Source organism: Curcuma longa, chromosome 2, assembly GCF_044706935.1.
Source record: "Curcuma longa cultivar G26 ecotype Majalengka, Jawa Barat chromosome 2, ITB_CL_G26_1.1, whole genome shotgun sequence".
NCBI lineage: Eukaryota > Viridiplantae > Streptophyta > Magnoliopsida > Zingiberales > Zingiberaceae > Curcuma > Curcuma longa.
In genome coordinates, this window is record NC_133862.1 from 504,156 (window position 1) to 516,260 (window position 12,105).

The 12,105-nt window shown below is 40.8% G+C and overlaps 2 protein-coding genes across 2 annotated transcripts; both read left to right on the top strand.

Annotated features, from left to right (window-relative positions):
* Positions 1-1,030: 1,030 nt before the first annotated feature.
* Positions 1,031-3,205, top strand: LOC141822437 (subtilisin-like protease 4). Its single transcript, XM_074709889.1, has one exon. It carries the CDS (start codon positions 1,031-1,033, stop codon positions 3,203-3,205), a length of 2,175 nt encoding a protein of 724 aa, XP_074565990.1.
* A 2,487-nt stretch (positions 3,206-5,692) lies between these two features.
* On the top strand, positions 5,693-12,105 carry LOC141822487 (uncharacterized). The gene is made up of 5 exons (XM_074709935.1): positions 5,693-5,834; positions 5,973-6,046; positions 6,119-6,201; positions 9,836-9,987; positions 11,830-12,105. The coding sequence occupies exons 1-5, from the start codon at positions 5,729-5,731 to the stop codon at positions 11,892-11,894; spliced, it is 480 nt and encodes a 159-aa protein (XP_074566036.1). The 5' UTR covers positions 5,693-5,728; the 3' UTR covers positions 11,895-12,105.

A 12,105-nucleotide genomic window follows, 5' to 3' on the forward strand; every position in this document is an offset into this window, starting at 1 on the left:
CTTCCGCGTCCCTCGGATTGCACCGAGCCCGTCGGCTCACTTCCCCGCGCATCCCTTCTCGTCCGCTACGTCTTACGCTCGACTTCCTCCGTACCTAAGTTCCTGCACACTTAGCAAAGGGATTAGAACACCACAGGACCTAACTTAACTCGGTTGATCACATCAAAACTAACCGGGGCACCAACATTATGTAAAAGTGTTCTATTTATTTTTTTTAGCAAGTTGAATTATTATTTTTACTGTTGTTGTAATACCTGCTACAATAATATTAAATTAAGATATTTTCGATATAAAAATATGATACAACACTCGTTTGACTTTTTTTTTAAATGAAATATTTTTTCTTAACAATTATAATAATTAAAGACGTCTTTTTCTATTTATTTTTTACCTATTTTTTATACACTCAACTTGGCAGTAACCAATAAAAAAATCGAGTATTAAATTTATTACAAACACGCCGTTCTTAAACATTTCTTAAATCTACGTTCAATTCATTTTATTTAATTATCACTTTTAATGTGAATTTATTTCCTTCTCCCCTACAAAAAACATAATTACCATCCTTGAATAAACATTTACAACATATTTTTTTCATATTTAAATAAAAGAAATTAATTGTGCACTCGACTTTGTGGTCCGGCAACTATTTATTACACACGGTGGATTATGTTAAGTTAACAAAAATATGACTTTACTAGCCAAGTGACGTGGCGTAGTTTTACTTTTATTAGAAAGTCTGCCTGGATTTCTTTAATGCTATACAAGTTAAATTTTGCCAAATTCGGTAAGCCAGCAAGAGGGTTTGAGAATCAATGCACCAAATGTAAATGTAATTACTATTTGACAGGCACGAAATTTAAAATTTCCTTGAATTATCATATGAATATATTATATATTTAGTAGATTCTACAACAGACGAATAATTATATTTTAATGATAAATATTTTCCGTATTTAGTAGCGTACGGATCTCTATATATAGTACGGAGGATCTTTATCGGAAGATATAGCAATTTCAGATTCCCGACATGGATCTTGCGCCATGGCTGCTCTTTCTTCTCCTCGCCTTCTTCTCGAATCCCTCCGTCGCCTCTTCTGCGAGCCGTTACATAATTCAAGTGGAGGAGCCGATTGAGCCGCTGACGGAATCGGGCCTGAAGAGGTGGCATGAGTCTTTCCTGCCGCCGGCCGCCGAGGAGTCTGGCGCCGATCGGCGGCTGCTGCACTCCTACAGCGACGTCTTCAGCGGGTTCGCCGCCAGTCTGACGGAGGAAGAGCTGCAGGCGGTGGGGAAGAAGAAGGGCTTCGTGCGCGCGCTTCCCGACCGCGTGCTGCGCGTGATGACCACCCACACGCCGGATTTCCTCGGGCTCAAGGTCGGGAAGAAGGGGCTGTGGGACGACTCGAAGCTCGGGAGCGGAGTCATCGTCGGAGTCCTCGACACCGGCGTGACGCCCGGCCACCCTTCCTACGACGACGAGGGGGTCCCGCCTCCGCCCTCGAGGTGGAAGGGCTCGTGCGAGCTCGAGACCGGTTGCAACAACAAGCTCATCGGCGCCAGGTCGTTGCTCGCCGGTGGCGGCGGGAGTCCTCCCGTCGATGAGGGAGGCCATGGGACCCACACTTCCGCCACCGCCGCAGGAAACTTCGTCCGCAACGCTAGCTACTTCGGCTTGGCCAAAGGCACGGCCGCCGGGATGGCCCCTCGGGCTCACCTGGCCATCTACCAGGTCTGCTCCGGCGACGGCGGCTGCAGTTCCGCCGACATCCTCGCCGGGTTGGACGCAGCTGTCAAGGACGGCGTCGACATCCTCTCCATCTCGCTCGGCGGCGCTTCCGCATCTCTCGACCAAGATGCCATCGCCATCGGTTCGTTCGCGGCGGCCAGGAAGGGCATCTTCGTCAGCTGCGCCGGCGGCAACTCTGGACCTGACTACTTCACCCTCTCCAACGAGGCGCCGTGGATCCTCACCGTGGCTGCCAGCAGCGTCGACCGAAGCTTCAGGGCCTCCGTGAAGCTTCCCAACGGGAAGGTGATCCCCGGAGAGTCTCTGGACCAGCCACGCAACTTCACTAAAAGATCTCTTCCCCTGTACTACAACCCCGATTCGCCGACCTGCGACTCTTCCGATGATAGCCACAGCGGCAGCGTCTGGGTCTGCGAGGCCGGCGGCAGCGGCCCCTCAGACGTTGCGGCGCGCGTCAAGTCCCTCGGCGCCACAGCGTTGATCTTCATTTCCTCGAAGGAAGAAGGCGCCACCGTCCTGATCAGGAAACTGGACTTCCCCGGCGTAGTGCTCGCCGCCCAAGAAGGCTCCGACCTCATATCGTATTTGAGCTCGGCTTCCGACCCCTCCGCGTCGATCGTCTTCAACGGTACGGTTCTCGGCGTATCCCCCGCCCCCGCCGTGGCTTTCTTCTCCTCCCGCGGGCCGTCGCAGGCGACGCCGGGCATCATCAAGCCAGACATCTCCGGTCCGGGCTTGAACATCTTCGCGGCCTGGATTCCTTCCACAGACGGCCTCAGTGACGGTCCGCAGTACTCTATCATCTCCGGCACGTCCATGGCCACGCCTCACCTCAGCGGCGTCGCCGCGATCTTAAAGGCCGCGCACCCTACTTGGTCGCCGGCGGCTATCAGGTCGGCTATCGTCACCACGGCAGACGCCGAGGTCTCCGACGAGTTACTCAAGCCGGCGCTCTATTTCGCCAAGGGCGCAGGACACGTCAACCCCAACAAAGCTTCCGATCCCGGCCTTATTTACGACATCACCGACGACGACTTCGTCTCCTACATCTGCGGCAAATTCGGCGAGGAGGGCGCCAGAAATATAGCGCGCGGAGCCGTGGATTGCTCGAAGAGCGTGACGGAAGAGGAGCTCAACTACCCGTCGATCCTGCTGGCCCCCAAAGGCGGGGCGGCGGCCAAGGTGAGCCGGACGGTGACGAACGTCGGGCCGGCGAGATCGAGCTACAAGGTGTCGGTGACCATATCGAAGACTGACGCGTCGGTTACTGTCACCCCCAAGACGTTGACGTTCACCGAGCTGAACGAGCAGAAGTCGTTCAGCGTGAGCGCGGAATGGGGCGCCGGCGGACCTCCGACGTCCGGCGATCAGTTCGTGGAAGGGAAGTTGACTTGGACCTCCGATGATGGTAAGCATGTGGTGACCAGCCCCTTGGTCGTCTCCGCCATGGAGTGATGCATAGCGCTGGCTCGAGCTTTGTCTTCTTCCTTGCAGATATAGATATTGTTCCTGGTTAAGAATGTAGGGATGAATAAGGTGGGTTGGGGACTCAAATAAATAAATGCAATTTCCTATAATATCACATTTTTTTTAATCAAATGATGATTATTAATTTCTCAAAATGTTCCTGAAAAGTCTCTACAAATCTGAGTTTACAACATCAATAAAGATATGCAATGTTAGATAAAATAAATACAACACAAGAAAAAGGTTACTTTTCTTTTAGTTTGTGTTACGGGATATCATGGATAATTAAGTTATCAGTCAATGAATAATTTGATGTACATAAACCCCCACTCCAGTTAACGAAAGGACTTGAAATACATTTTAACGGGAGATTAAACTAGCATTAGGAAGTCCTTGCAGATCATTTCGATGCTCAAATTAAGATTCTTCAGACAAATGAACGGTTATCAAAGAAGGAGAAGAAGAAGCATATATAAGAAAAAGCCCTCTTTCACATACCTTTTCTATGATTTATATACTGATCGAGAAAGCATCTCGTCAACTTGATTGGAGTCAATATGATAACCGTTGACCACCGTTGATTGCTTCTGTTTCTTTTTGGCATTATATGCGGATATGAGGGTATCTGAGGAAACCAGATCTAACAACCTCGTAACTGCCCTTTTATTCTTAAGTTGTCATGTGACAATCGTTAATTGCTCCCGCTTCTTTTTAGCATTACATGCGTATATGAGGATATCTGGGAGAACCATATTTGACAACCTCTTAACCACCCTTTTATTCTTAAGCTGTCATGTGTTTCAGGAACCTTCGCAACCCTTGAGTTAGGTAAAGATAGCGTCCGAGGTTGAGATATAGAGGTGCTGAGAGGCCAAGAGACCGAGTTGCCAAGAGGCCAAAAGACTAAGAGGTCCGAGAAATTTGAGTTGCTAAGAGATCGAGTGGTCGAGATGCTGAGAGGTTGTAAAGATAGAGCTTCGGATGAGTTATATTTTCTATTGACTTTTGTTGACTATAAGTGTTAACACATCAACTTATGATTGTTTTTACTATACACGTAAGAGAGCAATTCGGATTCCACCACATTAGTTTGCTATCACTTACTATTGCCATGTATTTGTTGCCAGCACATTAGTTTGCTATTACTTATATATATATATATATATATATATATATATATATATATATATATTATATATATTGCTTTCAATTTCATTTCCGGTATTTACATCGACGGCGCACAAGAGATTAAGAGTTGATGCCAAAATCTCCAATCAATCCGAAATCTCTGTTATATAGATCTTGCTACCACCCGCCGGATAACTCGGTGGTCGGACGGCGATGAAATCCATCTTATCAATCAACTATTAACTCGCGATCGGGCGTGGACGGCGTGGATCGATCGCGCACGGGGTCGCGTTTTGTTTCGTCGTGCAGTATATCAAATATATATATATATATATATATATATATATATATATATATATATATATATATATATATATATATATTACAATAAACTAATAAAAAAATAATAAGAATAAAAATAAGAAAGGCAAACACCAACACAATTATTTTGTATGGTTCAAATCCTAAGTCCTACTTAATGGCGGGAAAACAATCCATTCAATGATCAAGTTCATGTATCCAAATCCTTAGAGACCCAACTAATTTTGAAAATGGATCGACCCTCCCTTGATTCTCTCATTGGGTAAAATCGAAAGTATAGGCAATTCATCCAACAACCGACCTCCACAGTCTACCCTCATCTCAGTTAGAGTTGTCAAACGGACTAATCCATGGCGGAGCAGACTAACTCATTAAAAATCCATCATATGGCGGGGCGAGACGGGGCGGACCGACCCACTAGCTTGGCGGATTGAAAAATCTCAAATCTAATCCAATCTAAGATGAGTTGTGGATTAGGCGGGCTAATCCACGGGCCTGTCCAAAAATAAAAAATATTAAGTTTTGATTACTGTTTAAATTAGTGAAGTTGAAAATTTTAAGATTGAATGTAATTTAGATGTATCAAACCCACTAAGTTTTTTATTTTAATTTTAAAATTTAAAATAGATAAATATACTTTCTCAATCCACGGGCTAATCCAAGCCCGCCGCAGATCAACCCAAGCCTGTCGCAGACCAACCCACGCGGGTCACGGGCCTAGGCAGGTCAACTCATCTGAACCCATCTTAAAATGGATTGATAAAATTTTAATCTAATTTACCTAAATCATTTGATAGGATGAACCAATCCGACGGACTTAATCCAAATTGACGGCTATAATCCCAGTTGCATTTTGAACCATGATACTTTACTAATCCATGCCTCTTGATTATAAAAATGAATGTTTGTTTGTGGGCCGGCCCATGTAACGCCATTTTAACAGGGCCCAACCGATCGCCGCCGCCTCAGCGTATTTCGATTCTCATCGTTCGAAGAGAGGAGCGGTTCCATCTCCGGCCACTTCATCACCTTGCCTCGATTGCTCATCGTTCGAAGCTGAGCATGGATTTGGAAGGGATTGCCTCGATTGCTCTGCTGCCCTGCGGTTCCATCTCCGGCCACTTCATCACCTTGCCTCATTCCGTCTGCTACGGCCTTCAAGGGACCGGTGAGCCACACTAGCCATTTGCATTCGAGCCTGCTTCCTTTCTCCATCTTTTTCTTTTTCACCCGGATTTAGGTTTTACAGAAGTTCTCTTTCTTGCTATTATACTTGCTATTACTTGTGTTGTTTCCTCTATTTAAGAATTGCCCTGCGAGAGGGAGTGTAGCAGAGGTGAAGACTATCGCCTGATTAAGCTCTCAATAATTGACTTCGCTGTAAGCCCACTCATTTGACTGTTTGATTGTTGTGTGTGCCTTTCCTAATATTGTTCTTCATACTACATGTAGCAGAACAAAAGAGAGAAGGTGGTTGTGGTGGAGTGCAGGGGGCATGATGCTGCTCGCTTTAAAAATGTTGATCATGCCCATGGGTAACCTTTTCTCTTTGAAATGCTGATCTCCAAATTACCTGTCTATCAATAGAAACTAAATAGACTCTGTGAGAATACGTTCTTCTATACTAGGCTAGATATGCGTATGTGAATTGACAAAGAACTTTTTTCTGTCTCTTAAATTAGATTGGAGTCAGGTTGTGCTTACTTCCTTTTAATAAATCTTGTGTAATAAAGCCAGACCTCAAACTAAATTGTAATCTTCTGGATTAGTAAAAGTTATATATTGTTGGTGCCTTTGAGTACTCTTAATCAACCTCTGGTACATTCTTGATAGACGGCATCCACTTAGATCGTTTATAGAAATTTTTAGAAGTAGCCCTTTGGAAACCTAGGACCATACTCACAATACAACACTTGGAATGTTGGTTCCAAGTGTTGTGATTTTAAGTGCCTTCAATACCACTTTCAGAGTTGAAGACACTCAAGCGCTGCTTGTTAGAATCCACTGAATCAAACCATATACTTATAGCTCCAGACCCCAGATTAGGTGCTTTTTGAATGCACAATTATATTCACCACAAGACTATGTAGTGGAATCTTCATCTCCTGTGGTTGAATAATATAAACACACAAGAAGAATAATAGTAACTTAATGTGGTTGACATAAGCTTACTTCATACACTATTTAAGTCTATATTATATGAAAACCAAAGTACAATGAAAATTAGATGAGGAAGTGCCACTCCCTAAAATAGAGATCTCAATCAATTCTACACTCCTTATTTAATATTGATTGAGAAATATGAAAAATTTCACCTTTTTTGTGCATTACTGATTAGCCACTAAGTTCTATTTAACAACCAAACTCTTCTATATAAGCAGTATGATTGTCCACAACTTCCAAACGTATGTAAGCCATCTTCTAACTTCCAAAATGCTCCATCAATAAGGGAACTACAATTTAACTAGGCATGCTGGACTTTGAAGCCTAAGCATTGTGCACTCTAGCAGTGGTTGTGCAAGATGGCCAAATTGGCCCAACATATTCATCGAACTTTAATAATCTCTACCTTAGTGAGATGTTGTTCCATTGCTCCATTTGATACTCTAAAATGATCAGCTAAGGAAGTACTTCTCTTGGTCTAATCCATCAGCTCGTACACCAAAGTCATCTAGTGTACATTTGTTACTTCACCTCTATTGAGCCAGTGTGCAGCCGTACTAGTTAATGGCATTACTCAACCATGGAAAGAGATCCTTTAGATCTCTTCACCAACAATTGATATATATGCTACTTTGCTCGCTTAGTATTCTATAATGTCTACGCCACCTGACCTCTTTGCATGTGGTCACCATCTCATATGTTTTGGGGAGATCTTTGACCAATAGAGATTATTTTGCATGGTTCTTGTTGAATGGATTTGTCCACCATAGGCACCTTAGAAACTTCACTTGTTGCCTATAGTGGTACATCTTTGAATCTTTTTCAATTGATTCAGTTATATTATATTCTTCCTCATCTTTGGGATAAAGGCTACTTGCCTTAAAATATGTTGTGATTCTATAGGTAACTTCAGTTTGATTTTATTGATTGTTTGGGCGTTCCTCTTTGAGTCATCTCTTAAATATATGGTCTTGTACATACTTGCATTGAACGTGTCAATTGGTGTCCTTAGTGCAAACATACATTGCACAAGATGAATCTAGGCTAAAGAAGGCACATTCTCTTCTTTTGAAATTACGAGAATAAATGTTTTCTTCCTCGATTGTATGCCTATTGCCTTGAGGCTTTGCCTTCTTTGTAGACAATTCTTCATATAGAGACCATATACCTTGCAATTGAAGCACTGAATTTTTTTCTAGACATTTAGCTCTAACCTAGGTTTATGTGCCGAGATGTTAGTGCTTGTTATCCATTCCTAATTGTACTTTGTGTAACTCATGCACTTTCACTCCAATATGAAACATCAAATCTTTTCCTTTCCTAATTGTTTCACTTGTCGCCTCACCTCTCCTACCAAATAGGAGAGCCATCATAAAACAATCAAATGATGGAAGTAATGAATGCCTATGCTAAGTTCTGAATTTTTATTTTTTTAAACAATTTTAATCCCACCAATATGGTACATTTTTTTAATTTTCAATAGTGATACAAATACTGTCACTCATGATCTTAGATGCATTGTTCCAAGATCTAACAATCTCATTTCTAGTATCACTTAGTGTGATAAAAGAATGTCTATGGTGCTACTTGATGAGATTAGAGACTCTTGTAGTATGATTTGCTAGAGTCCTCTATCTTAAGCCATAAGTTTGTAGACCTACATTCAGTTTTTCATGATGAGGAATCACCTCTACTGCAATGACTACATGGTGGAATCTTCATTTCTCACAACAAAAAAAAAAAAAAAAAACAAAAGAAGAATACACTATAATTTAAGTTTGATGGAAGTCTGCTCCATAAGTGAAATCTAAATTTATATAATATAAGTGAAAAAATACAATGAAAATTGGACAAAGGGTTTCTCACATATTGTACAAGAGATCTCTTATTCCTAAACTCCTTGCTCAATGCTATGGAGAAAATATAAACACATCACCTCTACAATTTCACAAACACCAAAAACTCTTTCTGAGAAGAAAATTATTTTTTCTACAAGCAAAATGGGCTATCCACCACTTCCAAATGCACCCCAAGGTGTCCTCTAGGTTCTGAAATACTCCACTGATAAGGCAATTGTAGTCGCTGAAGAAATCACAAAAAAAGTGCACCCTTGAAAAAAAATAGGGTATTATGTGCCTTGGCTGCAATTGGACATTCTGGGCTCGGGAGCTGAGGTGTCGTGTGCTCCAGTGTAAGAGAGAACACTAGGTCAAATTGGCCTATTCCCGCCAAAATCCAACTTCCAAAACATTATGAACAAGGAGAGCTATGTTAAGCTCCAACAACAACCATAAATTTTTTTCCAATAAACTCATGTACATGGATCACAAGTGTAATGCTATTCAATTGTAGAAAAAGACCCATATGGTTTGACCCAAATAGCCTATGCTTATGGCTTCTCGTTGTTGTATAAAGAGAGATGATAAAGACTTAGGTTTTTAACTATAAAAGTATTGAAGGATTCTTTTAGATTCCCTTGGTCACCTAACTTTGGACCAAATATGGCCTGGTGATGCTATCACTTGTTGGCACTTGACATCCAATTACCTTGTAAAATCAGAACTTCCCTATTTTTAACTTATTGTTCATAATGATGGCATAATGATTGTAAAAGGATTGAACTCTACGTTCATTAATAACTGATCTACTTTAAAATATTAATCTTGCTTGTTGCTTTATGCTATGAATATGCTAGCCTTTAGCATTTTGTTTTTCACTGCTTGCTTTCTTTTCTGACGACAAAGAAGCAAGGTAAAGTTGTGTTCTTCAAAGTCACTTTCTTTCTTTTCCCATTCTTGATCTACATTGAGCTGCTGGTGAAGCATGGTAGATAAATAATCATTGTGCAACTTTGTTCTACGTCAGTCGGAATGATATTTATCGCTTAACAATATTAACAGTACGACAAGTTTATGTGAAAGATATTTATGAAGTGTGCTGTTTGGTTACTAGCTGGTTAACATTCCCCTTGGTCAATAATGGATTTATGATTTGTGACTGCTACAGGTGGGAAAATGATGTTGTTGATATGGTAGAGCAGAAGCACGGTAAACAAAAGATATCAGTATCATTCGAATGTGATACACTTAAGGCAGATAATGCTGCCGAAGAACACATCAAGACTTATATGCCCAATTTAGTTGGATTTGATGCTGTTGGTAGGCACTTGACTTGAATTTTGTATGACATTCACTTTAGACCTTGAATATTGAACCACAAATGTTTCTAATTAGTAGAAAATATTGGATTGATGGTGAGACTAGAGGGTGGGGTGAATAACTAATCACTTTAAGTTCGTTTGTGTCTACAATCACATTAGCATGCAACAAAAATATCAAAACATAAACACAAACAAGGAGCAATATTAACACTTAACCTTTATATGGTTTGGAATCTCCATTTCCTATCCCATGACTTTTGACTCATCAATGAGTCACACTCTTTGGGTCCCTCTATATTTTCTCCGTCTCGGATGCCTTTTGAAGGTAGAAAAACCTCCTACAATCTGAGCTTATACTAGACAAGAAGATACAATGATAAGTAATAACAATTACAACATAAAGAAATAATTGCAAGATGAAACTCTACCTTATGGCTTGCTTTTACTTGTTGCTATTTGCTTTCACTTGTATCGACACGCTTGTAAGTGTTGTCCAAAATTCCTCTTGTTTTCCTTCTTATAACCTTCTTGTTCTGAACAACCCACCTACTATTTATGCTCAACTAGTTGACTATTGCCAACTTACGGTAGTCTAATGCCTACTTTGGCCCATGTTGATTGAACCATCTAACTTCTCAACGGATACTTCAATTGATTTTCCATATAATGGACTGTTGATTAATCTACTATAGCTTGTAAACCATTTGATGGCTCCTTCCAAGCTGTCATATCAATAGTTTTCTTTTAGCTTTTTTGCTATGTCATCAGTTGGCTAAACTTGACCACTAGTCAACTGATCTTGCCCTAGTCGATTGACCTAGGATTGGAAATATTCTGTTCATTGGCAAATTAATCTTAGTTGATTGCCTAGTTGATTGAATCCAACCTTTAGTCGACTGGATCATCAACTCCGATCAACTATAAGGTCGAGTCCTCATCTTAGTAAGAGACGTCTCCGTAATTTCCTTATCTACCTAGTATTAATCAACTTTGCCTTACTAGGACTTCCCCTTGCTAAGATTCCTAGCCTCCGAAACTTTATCATCTACCCAATGTTAGTCAACCTTGACTCATTAGGACTTTCACTAGCTCAATATCATATCAATCTTGGCTTGCCAGGCCTTAATCCAATGCCAACATTTGTTGGGTTTTTTTCTTGCAAACATTTGTTCAAACATCTGTTTCACTTTTCCCTTGCCGATACCTATTGGACTTTTTAACTTCCAACATCTATTGAAGTTTTCCACTATCAACACTTGTTTATTAGACTTTACACATACCAACACTTGCCAGCACCTGCTGACTGACACTTGCCAACACCTATTGAACTTCATCAATACTAAGTGTCCAATCAACCTTGACTCCTTAGATAAGATTCATTGACAAGTATCTAGTTAACTTTAACTTATTTGACATATCAACCTAACATAAACTCTCAACTTAATCACATTGCTCAAATATCAAAACATTTTTGTCTAATAGGACCAAGATGGATCATGATTGCATCAATAGAAAAAAGAAAGTTCAACAAACCAACAAGATCACCTAATTGCTAAATCTTTTCTATCAAGTTTCTTTATCCACAATTTCTTTTCCATCATAAACATGCATCAGATCATTTTGTATTTTTATTAAGTCAGTTTTTCTTTGAACCAACAATTGGAAGAGAATACATGATAGTTAACCCTACCCTATTTCTAGTTGCTTTTGAAGTGTTGATTGAAAATCCTGTGGAATCGTTAAAAATCTCACTAGCAGCCTTCTATGAAAAAATTTATACTTTTGACTTTGAACATTTAACGCGATGATTACTTTTACTTCATTATTTTCCTTTTTGCAGTTAATGTTGGCCGGATGAGTATTTATGGCCTCGATTTTGAAGGGAGCGATGAATCAAGTAAGTAGGAGGAATGATGAATGTTTCAATGTATATTTTTCAAGACTTGCTGATGGAACACAAGTATCGCAAAATTTAAGAAACTGCTATTTCTTCTCTTTGAAAACTAGTGTTGCATGTTAAGTCTTGAATCTTCAAGAAACAGTGTTCAACAAAACATCAAATTTTTAGATTTGGTATTTAGGCACTGACAATATAAAGAGTGGGCATCACTTATTT

Excerpts from the sequence above, each read along its gene's own strand:
- LOC141822487 (XM_074709935.1), top strand. The coding sequence starts at position 5,729 with ATGGATTTGGAAGGGATTGCCTCGATTGCTCTGCTGCCCTGCGGTTCC. Across the intron at positions 6,047-6,118 it reads TCTCAATAATTGACTTCGCT|CAGAACAAAAGAGAGAAGGT; the intron begins GTAAGCCCACTC and ends TACTACATGTAG. Across the intron at positions 6,202-9,835 it reads AATGTTGATCATGCCCATGG|GTGGGAAAATGATGTTGTTG; the intron begins GTAACCTTTTCT and ends TGACTGCTACAG.
- LOC141822437 (XM_074709889.1), top strand. The coding sequence starts at position 1,031 with ATGGATCTTGCGCCATGGCTGCTCTTTCTTCTCCTCGCCTTCTTCTCG.